This window comes from Tricharina praecox, assembly GCF_024521635.1.
Source record: "Tricharina praecox strain CBS 144465 chromosome Unknown BZA05scaffold_33, whole genome shotgun sequence".
Taxonomy (NCBI): domain Eukaryota; kingdom Fungi; phylum Ascomycota; class Pezizomycetes; order Pezizales; family Pyronemataceae; genus Tricharina; species Tricharina praecox.
Window position 1 is genome coordinate 250,919 of NW_026250435.1, and position 15,417 is coordinate 266,335.

Below are 15,417 nucleotides of genomic sequence, written 5' to 3' on the forward strand. Positions count from 1 at the left end.
CAAAACGCAGATATCGTGCTCATAATACATCATCCGCTTTTCCAATCTTGTCATCCATTTTCAAATTGAAGTGATGGATTATGACTAGCCTTGGGCCGGGCCTAGTGTTGGATGTATATCCACATCTCTGTTTGGCATATGGTAAGCTGCCTCTTGTGCGGCTCTCGCGGACTTGTCAAGGGTCATTGACGATTGCGGGCTGGCCAAATAGCTATCAAAGAAACAATCACATTGCAGTCATAGAATCACTACCGTCAGGTCTGTGCTAAGGTGGGATTCATCGATGCTACAATCATACGACCTACTCCTCAAATACAAACACCTGCTTCTTTCCGCTATATGCCTGCCCACTCTTCGCGACCGCAGCCTTGAGTACATCCTCCTTGGTCTCACTGTTCCACACCGTCTTCTCGACTGGCACGTCCTTGAACTCTCCACGCTGAATCATCCCAAAGATCTCCTCGACCATTTCGCGCTTCGCCTCCGGGTTGGCATCGCTCCATCTCGACACCCAGAATCCATGAGCATGAATGTCCTTAAAGATCAGGGAGCTTGCCGAAACCATGAGCGGCTGTTTAGCCATAGCGCCATACGTAACGACATGCCCGCCCTCGCCCATGTGTCGAATCAGCTCCGTTGCGGACTTGCCGCCAACGCAGTTAAGGCCCAGCTGGAGCCCTTTCCCACCAGTCAACTCCTTCATCTGCTTCCGGAACGTCCGGTCCGCCAGCTCCTCCTCGGTGATGACCATGTCCGCGCCCAGCGCCTTCAGTTCCTCCTTTAGCGCGTCGATCTCGGGCCGCTTGCGAACAACGTTGACACTCTTCAGCCCCCACAGCCTGCCCAGCTGGATCGCCGCCCTACCCACGCCCGAGTTCCCGCCGTTCTGGATGAACCAGTCACCCTTCTCCAGCGGCTTGAAGTTCTTCAACATGCAGTACGCCGTGCACGGGTTGACGCTCACCGTCGCGGCGGACACGACTCCCAGGTCTCGGAACTTCTCCGGGATCTTGAGAAGGTTCTTATCCGAGGCGAGGGCATGTGTTCGCCACGTTCCGAACGCCGTGTGCTTCATGATCGCACGGTCTCCGGGCTTAAAGTCCTTCACGTTTGCGCCCACGGAGACAACTTCAACTACGCCCTCGTTTCCGGGGACCGCCGCGGGTGTGGGAGTCCCCAGGTTGATGGTCATTGCCGGCTTGGTGGGGTAGACCCCCTCGATCTGGTTGATGTCTGCCGGATTGATCGGCGCGGCGAGGAATTTGATGACGATCTCGGAACCGTAGACGGGAGAAATCGAATGGGAGTGGAGCTTCAGGACGTCGCTGGGCTGGCCGTAGTCACTGAAGATCAGCGCTTTCGCTTGGGTGTAGCCGAAGGTGGAGGCATGGCGGCGAAGAGCGGTAGCGTGGAGTCGTGTTGGCGTAGGCCGTAGGAGGAGGCGAAGTGTTGAGGCCATTCTTGGGGAGGTGGTTGGATTTAGAGTTGAAGAAGGTGGTTTCACTCGTTTTCGGGAAAGCCGTCAGTTGGCCAATCCGTTCGTGCGACCGAAAAAGACCAGGGCCTGGCCGGTGATGTCACTCCCGCTTTCTGCCGAGAACCGATCCACGAATCACGTACAAGGACCAACGCAGCAAAAAAATTATTAGAGCCAGCAGGTGGCATTTCTTCTCCACTTTTCCCCACATCTTCGAAGCAGCATCGCCCATCGTATCGCATTTCCTTTGTCTTCTAGGCAGACGCATAGATCGACAACAATCATGGCCGACCTCTACTTTCCGCGTACCCGCGATGACGATGAAATCTCCCTCATCTCCATGCGTGAGGTGATACCTTCGCCCATCGACTATGACGACGACGATGATGAGTTTGACATCACCGACTCTTCGCCCTCGACGCCGACAATGTCCAAATCGCAGACCCTCCCCCACAATCTCAGCAACCTCGGCGGCAGCACTGGCGGTGGACGTGGTTTGGCATTCTGGCGTTAGTCCCCCCCGGAGACCCACTCCCCACTCCCCACTCCCCACCTCCGCAGAACCTCGAGCTAATCAATCCCCTGTAGTTGTCCGAACACAAAAATACAGCGCCTACGCCTTCCTCTCATTCGTCGGCATTCACGGATGCACCTCCGCGCTAACGCCTCTTCTCCTCGGCGTGGACAGCGGCAACTCCTCCCTCCTCCTCGCGCGCACATACTTCTACCAAGCCACTCCCTACACAGAGCTTCTGCTGATCCCGGGGACATTGCTGTTGCATCTCACATCAAGCGTTGCGCTTCGAGTGTACCGCCACTTTGCGCAGCGGGCACGATACGGTGGCCGGGCTCCGTTGTCTTTGTCAACGTGGCGCTGGAGAAATTTCTCCGCGGTCTCGAAGACGGGATGGATTGCAGTGCCGTTTCTGGCGGCTCATGCAGGGTTGATGAGACTGGTCCCACTGTGCGTTGATGGAGACAGTAGTCAGGTGGGATTGGAGTACCTGGCACATGGGTTCTGGCAGGGACGGTGGGGGAAGTGGATCGGTGGCGTCTTCTATGTTGGCTTTGTGGGTGTCGTGAGTCATCATCTCGTGTATGGACTCGCGTCCTACTGGAAAATACCGCCGCAGCGGAAGAGAAAGTTGCTTGGTGCTGCAACGGTGGGGACGGCGGCGCTGTGGCTGGGCGGGCTGTCGAGGGTGGTCGTACAAAGTGGACGCGTTGGAGGATATCTGGGCAGACATTATGACCACTTTTACCAGGTGTTCTTTAGAAGAGTCTGAGGATGGCGTTGTGTATGTACTTGATATCCAGGCTGCGGGGGGGGAGGGGTTTTGCTTTTGGTTTCGGCGTCAATTTTTGATCTCTTTCCTACATTGTAAGCTTTACGAATGATATGATGACGATGATGACCGCCTTGATGCTTTGCGCAGAATAGCAGTAATAGAACCAATCTAAAGGATACGAGTGCACCGTGATGGCAAAGAATAAAACACCAATCCCCAAACAAACCGGGTAGATCCAAACCCCAATAAACTACGTTCGCCCCACGCAACGCACATCAGACCCCCGTCGGCCTCTCGGGATCATACCTCTCCCAGCCCTCATCCTCACTCTCACTCTCCACCACGCCCTCATGCTCCCGCTCGCGCTCCTCCATCTTCGCGGCCGGTGGCGCACCATCAATCTTGACCTCGCCACCCCCAAACGCACTCCTGAACCCACCCTTCTTCTTCGCGCCTGCCGCGCCATCGCCGAGGGAAATGGGCTTTATCCCGCCGTGTTCCAGCGACGCGCGCCGAGGCCGCGCAATCGGCTTCTGTAACGCCTTCATCTCTTGGAATCGCTTCTTGTGCTGGTGGTCGTAACTGTTCTCGTGCGCTTCGTATTCGTGGACTCGACTGTACCCTTTGCTGCATAAAGTGCAGTAGAACGCGAAGCGCGCTTCCCGTGCGGAGGCGGTTAGAGGCGGGGGGAGGGTCGCGCGGGACATTGTGGGGGTGGTTGTGGTTGTGGTTGTGGTTGTGGTTGTGGTTGTGGTTGTGGTTGTGGGCCAGGGGGGTGGTGGTAGTTGTTGTGGTCGTGGTGGGATGGTGCTGGTAGGATGGTGCTGGTAGGATGATACTGGTCAGTGGTAACGACGGTGTGGTGTTGGATTAGAGTAGGAGCTAGGCCCCGCGTTTAGTGCCCATGGCCGGTGTCGACCTGAGTGGCGCTCCGCCACATGTCAGCTTGGATCGATAAGGTGGAGTATGTAAACGCCAGTTCCCGCCGCCCGAGCCTCACAAGCCACCCTCTATTGTTTGCTTTTTTCTTTCGTTTTTGAAGAAGATTTCCCGATGGGAAATAAAAAGATAAATACTCGGTTTTATATTTACTACTTCTTACGGCCGCAACCTACTCTATCGACGGTATGCATTGTAATCAATCTCTCATTGTCAGAACAGCTCGCCCGTCGAGTTTTATTGGAGGCAAAGCGGACGCCAGTCCAAGTCCTGTTTTCTATGCGGGGATCTGAAGATTTCGGAGGATTATGTTTGCATGTGGTCTGAACAACGGCGCTAGTTACACCGAGCATCACTCGCCGAGGAAGATATCGTGAAGCGATCTGATTTGCGCACGTAGCGAGCCGGGACTGAAGATTGAAACAAGACGGCCACTATGGACTTACTGAGGAAGTCTCTGGTAGAAAGGGCTGATACCTACCTAATTAAAAGGATCATGGTGTTGAATGTAACTAATTGTAGTTGCTGGGTGTGCGGGACGTCACGTTCTAGGTATTGCGTGGGTCTGGTTGGTGTATCTCATAATACCACAGATTCAATCGCGCGCAGGTCTTCGCCGAGACCAGGCCAAATCAATCGGAGCCCAGACCAAATCGACAGGAGCCCAATCACGCCATGGAATGTCCCGACCGTCCATACGATTGCGTCTGAAGACCATGGGCACATCTATAAATCTCGGGCCATCCCCCCCTTCTCCATCTCCACTCATAACCTCCAGCATCAAAATCAGCTATCGAACAGTATAACAAAGCTTCCACACATCATCCATCGAACAACATCACCACAAAGCTTCCACACATTCGATACGAACGTTTTCACGATGCAGCCAAACGACAACATCATCACCACGATCATAGTCGCCATCGCTACAGCCCCGACGACAAGTTCACCCGCCGTGCGGGACGACGATATCGACACCGATCCGGTCGATATGGGACGGCGCAATGGTCAGGGTATGTACCATACTTCTTCTCTCGCCGCTTCGCCTTCTGCTCTGCGGTTTCTGGCTGTGGACGCTAACGATAGGATTACTGTGAAATAGTATTCATGTGCATCATAATGTAAAGTCGCTCGCTCACCCTCGTCGCCTACGAAACGAACCAAATTTACGACAACCGGCATAATTCCGAATCCCGAGCCCTTGTCGCTGGCCGTCGACATCAAGTTTATCAGCGAATATTTACATTTTGGTTCACTTGGGCGGAGAGGGTTGTTGGGATTTCAGCGCTGAGATTGGGGGCATTTTCGCTGGCGTTTATTTTCTGGGGTTCTTTTATGGAAGGCGCCTCTGTGTTGCGCCATGTATGTGTTATGGCTGGCGGACACGATGCAGTCCGGCCGTTAAACAGGAAATGTTTTCTTTTCTGTTTTTGATTTTGCTTTTCTATCCCAAGTCTTGTCTTGTCGGTCCGTCTCTTTTTCAACACATCAGACATTAATGGACCCCTTTTCTTTTCTTTGCTTTTCTATTCAATTGAATCATTTTCTAAATTTTCAACTCGTACATACCCGGTGGCAGGTATCTCAGTAGATGAGGGAAGTGCATTATTTTCCTCCCCCCGGCATTTGCGGGTTGAAGACCACGTTACTTGGGAGTCTTTGGTGATGTGGATTTCACTTCAGCTTTCCGCCCGAGTCAGGAGCCAGTACTCTAAGGACATTTACGGGCCAATTTCAAGGCGTTTTAAGATCGGCTCGGAGGGGGTTCGATATGCACGTAGAAGCTGTGCATGTTGTCCACAGCCAGCCCCCGCCCGACTATCGGTAGCTGCGAGTGGCCCGGCCTGGTCGATAAGATGGATTGACTGCCTGCTGCTTCGGCTGGTTGAAACAGCTTGGGGTGATACGGAAGTTGACAACAAAGTATGTACTGGTGTCATGACGACTAAAGCTCGAGTGAGACTTCGCAGTACTTACTGAATACTGTATAGTGAAGGGGAGGGTAAAAAATACGCTTTTTGGCGTATTTTTTACCCCCCCTCCCCCCCTTCACTACACAGTATGGATAACTCTACAAGTAAATCCACACACGCAAACCGATAAGCCTGGCTGCGTGGCCGGCTGAGCCAAGCAAATATCTAGCCCGGCCGGCCGCTTCAAGTAGCTTGGCTACGAAGCCCGGCCTTTCATGGCATAGGATGTGATTGTCCGATCTTATCTGATAACCGGCCTAGCGGCATCTGTCATCTGTTTTTCATCTAATTATATCTGCTCCATCGGACCTTATCTCCTTCATCTAACCTTATCGGTGTCACGAGTCCGCCATCCGCCATCCGCAGCTCCCAGCTCCGACTCAGCCTACCAATCCGTCTACCGCCCACAGCAACCTCAACTCGTCTTCCACTTCGTCCACGAATCCGTCGCCCATACACATAACCGAACCTACCGTCCGACTGACCTCTACACTCCTACAGCCATGTCCGGCCTCGAGAAAGCCCTTTTCCAGCTCAAAGTACGTCATCGTTCGGGCGTGCACCACCCCCGCCATCACTGGCTAACACCACGCACAGTTCACGGCCAAGTCACTGAACCGACAAGCCGCGAAAGCCGGCAAAGAGGAGACGGCCGAGAAAGCCAAGATCAAGAAGGCACGCCTCTAACATACCTCTTGTAACTTTTGACGTCCGCGCTAATGGTGGGGCGGGGGACGACAGGCGATGCAGCAGGGAAACAACGACATCGCCAAACTCTACGCGCAGAACGCAATCCGCAAACAGAACGAGCGGCTGAACCTTCTCCGGCTCGCGTCGCGCATCGATGCGGTCGCGAGTAGGGTGCAGACTGCTGTCACCATGAGACAGGTCTCCGGGAGCATGGCGAACGTGGTCAAGGGCATGGATGCGGCCATGAAGACGATGAATCTTGAGAGGGTGAGCCACGCGTGCGACGGTGGAAGTGAGATGCTGACTTGATGTCGGTGACAGATCTCGGTCGTGATGGACAAATTCGAGCAGCAGTTCGAGGACTTGGATGTTGCTGTGGGATACTACGAGAATGCCACTAGCTCTGCCACGGCCGTTGGGACGCCTCAGGAGGACGTGGATCGCCTCATGGGGAAGATTGCGGATGAGGCCGGGCTCGAGATGGAGCAGGACATGCCCGAGGCTACCAAGCACAAGGTCGGGCCGACTGAGCAGGAGGAGAATGGGTATGTACTCGTGTTCCGTGCGCGGACGGTTCTCTGGACTAACGGGACACATGTAGGCTTAATGAGCGGCTGCGGGCTCTGAGGGGGTAGACCAATGATGGATAGCCTGGCAGGCTACGAAGGAAATCTGGGAACACCAGGTTGTCGATTACGGGCGTTTAGGCGTTGGTGCTTGGTCGTTTGGGGTTGCCCTTGTGTGCTCGTTTCTCATACTCGTCTCGATTATCCTACTACCTACTATAGCAAGAGCGGGGAGCGATGACAGGAAATTTCAAGGAGTTTCTTTTCACGAATAGGGTTTATATCTGAAAGCAGTCAATTCTTTTATACACTACCATCCGTTCTACTTGTCGGCGCCTCCTTCTGCTGATCTGCAATCCGGGAATGGTGTTGGTCCTCTTCGAATGCGCTCACGCTTCGGGGATGATTATGGCAGCTTCGATCGCTTCCGTTCTACTTGTTGCTTGTGGTACCCCAGCGACCGAGCCAACCCCCCTGGACGTTCCGTTATCAACTGCGTGTCGCCTGTCACGACTACATATCGCAATTACTAATACTGAACTGGCGCCTCCTTTCCCCCCTCAGTCCTGTTTGCGATCCCGATATCGGCTCGGCTCGACAGCGTCTCTATCCCGAGCTGGGTCCCTCGGCCGGCCGGCGTCGTGAATACGCGGGAGTTCCAGTTCCGAGTGACACAACCACTGACCGGATGGCTTCTCGGAAAGAGTTGGCGCAGGGGTTCTTCTTCTTCTTCTTCTTCTTTTTCTTCGCGCAGTGCGGAAGCATTCACCGTGTTATGCGTACATACAACTTACGATTTGCGAAGTGGACGCTGCTAATATGCGTCTCTGGGTCTGAGTTTGAGTCTGAGTCTGAGTCTCTTCCGCCGGAACGTCCATTGCAATTAGATATTAAAAGATAAAAGCCCAGTGTACAGCCGGAGTATCGGCTACCTATCGCCATATCGAATCCCGCTCCCCCTCCCCCCCCCCCCCCCCCACGCCACGCCACTACTCGTAATCATAGCACAGCAGCCCCTTCTTATACCCCTTCGGCACGGTTCCCATCGGATCCATCACGCGGGCGACCGGGATCTTGAGGCGATCACCGGCGAGCGGGCCAAGATCGATGACATAATCCAGCGTGACGTTGCCCTCGGGGATGGTGGCCAGGAGGCCGTCGGAAATGGGCAGTCGCGGCCGGATCGGGTTGCCGACAGCAAAGAGCTTGGCGCTCGCGGACTGCTGCCACTTCGCCCAGATGCGGTCGATGTTGCCGTGCAGCAGGTAGAATACTGGGTCGCCGGGGGAGACCCACGTGTCGAGCATCTAAGCCGGGGGGCGTTAGTTGTCGTGAGCGAAGAGGGAGGGAGGGGGGAAAGGGGAGGAGCTTACGTCTCCGGCCACGGCCATGTGCCCGGCATTGTGCATTCCCAGATCGAACGTAAAGTTCCCGTTCCCCTCCAGCAGCTCGGCAAAGATCTCGTAGGTGGGATGAGCGAGGGCGTTGTTCTCCTCCTGCGCGTTCCACCAGCGGCTCGCGGGCGCCTGGATGATGTTGCGCGTGATGCAGCGCTCCTGGTACGAGCTGTCGTTGTTGTAGCCGAGGTGGATGGTGAGGTCCTTGAACGGGCCGTCCTGGATGCACCCGCCGCCGTCGGCGGTGATGTTGATGAACGGGATCAACGCGGTCGGGTCGAATGCGCCGTTGCCGCCGAAGCCGAACTCCGTGTCGAATACGGGCGACGCAAAGATGTCGGCGTTGTCTGCCTTCTGGTCCCAGTACCTTTTGTACATATCATATCAGACTCCGCCGTTGGCATTCCGGGAGGGGGAACTCACGGAATAGTGCCCTCGTAGCCACACTCAACGCGCAACACCCGCTCGTACTCGAAAAGGAACAGCCTGTGCCACGGCAGGAAGTGGCCGACTCCATGGATAGTCGGCATGACTCTCTGATGTGTCCAGATGAAGTCCTCCCAGCGGTTAGTGACGCCGGCGGCGTACTCGTTCAGCTTCGGTGGCGTGTTGATCATGCACTTGACGGCGTTGATGTAGGCGGTCTTGTCGGATGTGGCGAGTGATCCCCTGTATTTGTGGTCAGTCGAGTGTTCCTCGAGACGGACCGGGACCGGGGAAAATTCGATTGGATTGGGTCGGATTGGATTCACGTACCAGCTCTTGCGTACGGTGGGGTTCGTACATTTCTTTGACGCAACACAGGTCGACGATGGCCGTGCAGACGCAGTAGCCGCGAAGCCCAGGACGAGGGTGGTCAGGAAGCTGGGAAGATGCATGATGGACGGCGGTTGTATGGCGGGATGGAATGCGGTATCGAACCCGTTTTTGGGCGGTACCCATCCAACCTATATAGCCCATCATCAATCCGATCCAGTGGTTGGCGAAGCAGATACTAATATGCTATAGGTAGCCCACAGTATTTGCTTTAGGGGCGGAGAGATTTTCTCCCCGTAAGTCTCGTACATAGTGGGGCCGGGCCGAATGAGCTGGACAATGCATTGCAGGTATGTAGGTGGGGGCTTATCTACCGCGTGGGAGGACGGACTGCATCCTCAAGAAGCTTGTTCAACTTTTGCTTCTGCTTCTTCCAGACTTCCGGTGCAGTTGACGCTGCGGTGGAACATTTGGCGTCCGGAACACTCAGTCTAGGCCATGCCGCCGCCGATATCTCCATTTTCCGGTTTCGATCCCATTAGCTAGCGGCGGCAACGGCGGTGGCGGCGGAAAGCCACGAACGACATCCCATCTCGTGGCTAGAAACATCAATCACAAGACAGTATGTACGTTCGTACTCGACACATGCGCGGCACGACACAATGGCAACCGCATATTGCACTTGCAACTGCAATTGCAATCCGCTGAAATCACCAATCACCAATCAAACACACCGGACATGTAGCGGAAAGAGAAAAAAGGCCTATTACGGTACCGTATTAGGGCACTATGGAGGCGATTGAAGTTTCGGCGTCTTTTTCACATGGGAACTTATTGTGTGCCCTTGGCGTAGATACATACAGTAGGTGGCGTACATTGCATAGTAATAGTACCTTTTTAGACTTCCCCTTGCCAGCCAGTCGGGAAGGTCCTCCGGTCCGCGGCTGCTTCCCACGCTCAAGCACTGCCGCGTGCGTTAATCGCTCCGGCAGCTTTCTAGGTGGCGAGCGGGCCCACTCGGGAGAGGATAGAGGGGATTGGGTTCTTCTGGCAGTAGCATTCTTATGTATGTACATACTTACAATTCTGCAGTCGAGACTGGCTGGCTGGCTGGCCAAGAACGTCATAACTAATGGACATAGTTAGCGTGAGGATCTGTGGCGTCAGGCGTCTACAGTAGGAATGTCGATATATGTAGTAACTACAATAGTGCACATATCATACATCATATCATGCATATCATACAGATAAAGCCGGCATGGGTCATGATGCTTTTAGTCGCCACGCTTGCTCTTACTCTTGCCATCTCTTTCATACTGCGTGGTGGTGACTGCTGTATGGATTGTGGTGGATACGTACCTAAAATTGGCCTGGGGCTTGACGGGTTAACAGCTACCATGCCCCTCCCCGGGCCACAGGGTTGCTCCGAGGTTTTCAGTCCACATTCCGAATCTTCATATTCCATCCTACGGGGGGTTACTGTGATTGAATAGCTATGTACTATTGAGTACTCCGGTGCTGATATTATGCGTCTTATTGCCTGTTCCGGTGTCACTGCCACTTTCCACTGTCACTACTACTTTCCACTGTCCCTACTACTTTCCACCGTCACTGCTACTTTCCACACCCCGTTTGCATACTACCCTCATTTCCTTCTTGCTGCTTAGCATTGTCCATGGCTTCTCACCAGAGTCAGCCTCTTTAGCTAAAGCCTTCAAGCCCCCAGCCTAGGTAGTCCGGCGACGGCTATCGTCGCATCCTCTATCTGAGGCCCGGCTTCCTCTTTGTCTACACGAGCTCGTTTCTTTTATAAGCAGTCTTCTTTCTCATCATCCTTATTACACCAATCAAGTCAAGTTCTTCTCTCAATTTCAACATCCGGCAGAATGACTGAAGCGAATCATGAGTCGTGAGTCGTGACCACGAACCAGAAGGCGAGGTTTTCCGTAGTGATTCCTAGTAATTAGGTACCATATATCTTTGTATCTCAGTACCTCAGTACTCCAGTGCCTCAGTACCTCAGTACCTACGTCGATATAGAGTTTATATGTGCAAGTAACTTGGTACCCAGTACTAGTAGTTCAACGATCCACCATGTTGTCGCACGCACGCCTTGACTTAGACGATCGTCTCGTCTCGTCTGCCTAGCAGTGCCCCAGATCTCCAGTGGACCAGTGGAACATAATCCACGGTCCACGGTTCCTCCACGTTCCTATCCGAGCCCGTCGACACGGTAAGCCCTAGTTGGTCACCTAACTAGGCAGCGAGCATCGGCGAGAATTGTGGCCGACGCTAACTAAACACTGGAGCCTGGAGGCTCGTCCGGTGCAGCTCGTTTTTATTGCGTGTGAATATCTAGAGGCCACCTGAGCGAGTAACTAACTAGCCGCGAGCTCCAGTCTCCAGCGGTGAGACGATAATGGTTAACCGGAGTTCCGGTGGCAGCGGGGCGCCACTAGTTGGGGCCTGCTTGCCTTAGTTGAAAGTATGCATAAGAGCGCGGCTTGGGAGGAAACACCGCGGCGGGCCCTTGGAGAATCCGAACCGAAAGGTAGGCCGAACGCCGAGCATCAGCTCGGTTGTAGCTCTGCAGCTCTTCTGCAGCAGCTGCTTTCACTGGCTACTAACTAGGGCTTGCAAAGTGCGCTATACGGTAAGTTCTAACTACCAGCTGGAATAAGAATAGCTGGATGTATAGTAATTCAGTTGCCGGGGCCCGGCAGACTACGCGGGGTTTTCCAAGTTGCGAAAGAAAAGAAAGAAGAAAATATGATCCGGAGACCGAGAATACCGTAACTACCGCGGCGCCACCGATTGCGATCCCTCACGATTGCACTCGGCACTCGGCGCACGGCCTGAATCGATGTGCAAGACTTAGACTTGGACTTGCACTTAGGTGATGTGCCTACTAGTAGTATCATGCGAATCAATACGATGATACGAAAACATGTCTTCCCTACAAGCTCGCGGGGGAAGATTAAAACTTAAGCCACAGCCACGGCCACGGCCATCTGCCCGGCCTGACCGGGCAGATGCTACAAATCACACCTGTATTCTGACTGGGCACCCCTTTCCCCCATGTGTCAACTCGGCGGTGTATGTAATTGCACCTCCTTCTCGAATCATTTCAGAAGGCCCCATCCTCCATCCCCATCCCCAGTGAGCAAGAAACGGGCACAGAAACGGTTCCCGAACGACCACTGCCTCTGGCAGGTCATGGCAAATTCGCCTCACGCGCACATCATGTCGGCACATGTACATACCAGTACATATCAGGCCGCAGCATCGCAGTACATATCAGGCCGCAGCATCGCAGGCATAACTATCCGCCGGCTCTCCCACTCTCCCACATGCCACATGCCAAAGAACATCCATGATGATCCCTCCACGCGATGTCGCCATGGGTATCTAATATCCGTTCGTTTTGGCAATCCTGCCAAATTCTAATAGAGCAGATGTCTACACACCCAGTCTGTCTGTCTGCAGTCGCTACGCATATAAATAGAATAGACCGCTGGAATCTGGATGGACTGTGGTGGTGGTGGTGGACCACTGGTGGTGCATCTACAAAAGTACCCTTGCCGGGATTGGCATTTGTAAATGATGCGAGTGATGGTTGATACTTAGTAACTGGCGGAGTCGGGCGGTAATTAGGCGAATCGTTCGTGTACTGTAGTCGCTTTCGAGGTCACTTACAAGGCGTTTCCCTCCATCTCCATCTACCCAGCTGAGGAAAACGTGTGTGCCCTCTGAAAATGCCAGAGAGACCGATCACCACCGGATCCCCACAAACTCCTCACTCGGTCTCCCCCCTTATCCCCCCTAGCCTGGCTCAGTCCGTTCTACTCACCGACCGACCAGCGGACGAGCATATGATATGATATGCTTATGTTTATGCGTATGCATATAGTACTCTACAGTAGATTGACCCCCACCAACCATGTAGAGTACCCTGATAGGCAGGAAGGCAACTGGGGATCTGCCCGCCTAGGCGAACCCACACTCCCACCCACCCACACTCCCACACACGCACACACGCACCATAACCGGTATGTACTCTACTCTACGAGCTGGCTGTCACCAGCGGTGAGACCCCGAAGCGAGATTGGATGCGGCGCGGTACGGGATTTCGGGAGGCGCGCCATAACGCTCCCGGCCATAACACTCCCGGCCATAACACTCCCGGCCCGAGCTGATGCGAGCTGATGCGAGCTGATGCCACTGCGACTGCAGAGTGACAGGTGGGCGGCGCACTGGCACCGGTGAAGAAATAGGAGACTTTAGACTTTCCACGTTGTATCATACTGCCTTTGAAGGTGTCCCGCCCCCGGCCGTTGAGGTCGCGGCTAAACTGGGCTGTGATTGGTTTCCTGGGCTTCGCTCGTATATGCTCCAAGTTGCAGGGCAGGGGAGGGTAGAATCTACTATATACAGTGCTACAGTCAAGGTTGAATACCATGCTCTGTGTACAGGCTGGGAATACGGAGAAAACGAGTGATGTCCTGAAAGCACCAACAAAACTCCATTTGGTATTCTTCTTCACCCGCAACCACTGTAGAGCGCACCAAAGAACAAAGCTACGAAAAATATAGTCCGCTCCTCACTCCGACCCACGTCCCTTGCCTCTCAGTCAGGAGATGTCAAGAAGGAGAGTGCGGTGAAGAACAGCGGAAGTGACTCGGCACGTCGACCGGGCAGCAAAAGCATGTCACGTGACATAACCATACCGAGTGACACATAGTGCTCCATCCGTCACCCAAAACAAAAAACCACCACCACCCCCGGTGGGTGGCTTGGAAACCCCAAGAGCTGACAGGGCTTTCACCCAGGTTTGAACCGGGGGCATTCCCTCAACTCCCCTCGCCGGTTGCATTGCCTAGGTAGTAGACCACTAGACCACGCGGGGGTTTTTTCCGTGCTGGAAACTTGGTAAGTGCCCCCGCGATTGAAAACAACAACGACGAAGACGACGACGACGAAGCGATGGATGATTATTCCATCGCACGCTGCGGCGTCGCCTGTGAGACGCCACTGAGGCACGGGCTTCGATGCTTCCAGGAGATCATGTGGACAAGAATAAATACCTATGCTACCTATGCCAGAGATACTCAGCAGCGAGTCACGTACGGCCTGGTGGCCAACTGGCCAACTGCTTCTCACTGAGACCGCCGGCTCTTCTCTAGGTATCCAGCGGACTGACTTGTATACCATACCACCTACATCATCACTCCCCCCCCCCATTTACCCTTAGTTCCGCCACTCTTCGTCGAAAACAAATCACCTTCACCGTTCCCGTCCCCATCCCTGTGGAGCATCCCAATCACCTACCAGTTCTCACCGGTTCCCATTCCGCAGCGATCACCGAAATCCAATCCCGCGCTTCTAAGTTCTGGCGGCCTCCAATCTCAAACGTCGTGGCACGCCACACGCATCGTAGCCGTACGGAAGATACGAAAGCAAAGAGTGGTATTAATGGGGAACCCCCGGGCCCTTGTGGAATGTCCAATATCAGCCTTCAGGTGAACCTGAAACGCGTACATCGGAGATCACTCGGGTATGTTTAACCACCCGCCGTAGCGGAGAGCTGGTTTCCATGTTCCTGGAAATACTGCCCCGGATGGAAGAGTCAACGGAAAACACTGCGGATACAGGTGCGGAAGCAGACGGGGAGGGGGAGGAGCAAAGACCGCTTCAAGATCCGAGACGTCTTCGCAGACGAGCGGTGTAGTCAGGTCATCCTGGACTTCCTTTCCTCCACTGAAGTGGGCAGATGGATGCCAGTGGCCGCCGAGGAAGATGCTGCAAGTGAGGTCTCTGAGTGGAAGCTCGGGGGGCGGGAAGAAAGGGAGGTGGAGTTGGGGTGAGAGGAGGAGGGTGCTGAAGTCGAGGGGCCGGGGTCACTCCCGCTGTCCCCCCCCCCCCCCCCCCCCCCCACACACACATACCTTCTTTCACGGCATCCCCTGGTGAAGAGGCAGGAGGCGAGGCGGGGTAGGGAGAGGGGGCGGATTTTGTATTTTCCTAGTATCATTTCCTTGGTGCGCTCTACCTTGATTGCTGGGGCAGGCCGGGGCGGAGGGCAGGGAAAGCCCCACCAGGCCGCTCGATGAAAGTCTGGTTGGACAGTGGCGTAAAACTCGAGTGTGTACGACTATTTCGGATATATCTTGACAATTGTGCGGATTTCCAAGAGACTGCTGCCGCGCTGGATAGTGATTGCGAGGCATTGGAAGAAATTGATATTCTCAACTTTTATGGCCAGCAACGACTTGTGTGTAAGTCGAAAGGCGTGGAGTTTGCCGAACATGAGGGGAGAATTGATTGACTTAT

The 15,417-nt window shown here is 54.3% G+C and overlaps 5 protein-coding genes across 5 annotated transcripts; 2 read left to right on the forward strand and 3 right to left on the reverse strand.

The window, feature by feature from the left end:
• Window positions 1–196: 196 nt before the first annotated feature.
• On the reverse strand, window positions 197–1,514 carry BZA05DRAFT_410803 (uncharacterized protein). The gene has a single exon (XM_051484938.1). The coding sequence runs from the start codon at window positions 1,457–1,459 to the stop codon at window positions 302–304; it is 1,158 nt and encodes a 385-aa protein (XP_051335575.1). The 5' UTR covers window positions 1,460–1,514; the 3' UTR covers window positions 197–301.
• A 246-nt stretch (window positions 1,515–1,760) lies between these two features.
• On the forward strand, window positions 1,761–2,763 carry BZA05DRAFT_448758 (uncharacterized protein; the record flags this gene model as incomplete). The annotated part of the gene is made up of 2 exons (XM_051487286.1): window positions 1,761–1,986; window positions 2,066–2,763. The coding sequence occupies 2 exons, from the start codon at window positions 1,761–1,763 to the stop codon at window positions 2,761–2,763; spliced, it is 924 nt and encodes a 307-aa protein (XP_051335576.1).
• Window positions 2,764–2,885: 122 nt separating this feature from the next.
• On the reverse strand, window positions 2,886–3,711 carry BZA05DRAFT_182923 (zinc finger domain-containing protein). The gene has a single exon (XM_051479327.1). The coding sequence runs from the start codon at window positions 3,471–3,473 to the stop codon at window positions 3,042–3,044; it is 432 nt and encodes a 143-aa protein (XP_051335577.1). The 5' UTR covers window positions 3,474–3,711; the 3' UTR covers window positions 2,886–3,041.
• Window positions 3,712–6,176: 2,465 nt separating this feature from the next.
• On the forward strand, window positions 6,177–7,247 carry BZA05DRAFT_410806 (Snf7 family). Its single transcript, XM_051484939.1, has 5 exons — window positions 6,177–6,217; window positions 6,276–6,353; window positions 6,420–6,635; window positions 6,690–6,913; window positions 6,970–7,247. Exons 1-5 carry the CDS (start codon window positions 6,182–6,184, stop codon window positions 7,001–7,003), a joined length of 588 nt encoding a protein of 195 aa, XP_051335578.1. The 5' UTR covers window positions 6,177–6,181; the 3' UTR covers window positions 7,004–7,247.
• Window positions 7,248–7,916: 669 nt separating this feature from the next.
• On the reverse strand, window positions 7,917–9,265 carry BZA05DRAFT_477207 (uncharacterized protein). The gene is made up of 4 exons (XM_051488295.1): window positions 9,088–9,265; window positions 8,755–9,000; window positions 8,308–8,698; window positions 7,917–8,241 (listed from the first exon to the last, which is right to left on the reverse strand). The coding sequence occupies exons 1-4, from the start codon at window positions 9,207–9,209 to the stop codon at window positions 7,924–7,926; spliced, it is 1,077 nt and encodes a 358-aa protein (XP_051335579.1). The 5' UTR covers window positions 9,210–9,265; the 3' UTR covers window positions 7,917–7,923.
• Window positions 9,266–15,417: the final 6,152 nt, after the last annotated feature.

Excerpts from the sequence above, each read along its gene's own strand:
- BZA05DRAFT_182923 (XM_051479327.1), bottom strand. The coding sequence starts at position 3,473 with ATGTCCCGCGCGACCCTCCCCCCGCCTCTAACCGCCTCCGCACGGGAA.
- BZA05DRAFT_410803 (XM_051484938.1), bottom strand. The coding sequence starts at position 1,459 with ATGGCCTCAACACTTCGCCTCCTCCTACGGCCTACGCCAACACGACTC.
- BZA05DRAFT_477207 (XM_051488295.1), bottom strand. The coding sequence starts at position 9,209 with ATGCATCTTCCCAGCTTCCTGACCACCCTCGTCCTGGGCTTCGCGGCT. Across the intron at positions 9,001-9,087 it reads CCCACCGTACGCAAGAGCTG|GGGATCACTCGCCACATCCG; the intron begins GTACGTGAATCC and ends CCACAAATACAG. Across the intron at positions 8,242-8,307 it reads ACATGGCCGTGGCCGGAGAC|ATGCTCGACACGTGGGTCTC; the intron begins GTAAGCTCCTCC and ends CCCCCGGCTTAG.
- BZA05DRAFT_410806 (XM_051484939.1), top strand. The coding sequence starts at position 6,182 with ATGTCCGGCCTCGAGAAAGCCCTTTTCCAGCTCAAA. Across the intron at positions 6,218-6,275 it reads AAGCCCTTTTCCAGCTCAAA|TTCACGGCCAAGTCACTGAA; the intron begins GTACGTCATCGT and ends CACCACGCACAG. Across the intron at positions 6,354-6,419 it reads AGAAAGCCAAGATCAAGAAG|GCGATGCAGCAGGGAAACAA; the intron begins GCACGCCTCTAA and ends GGGGGACGACAG.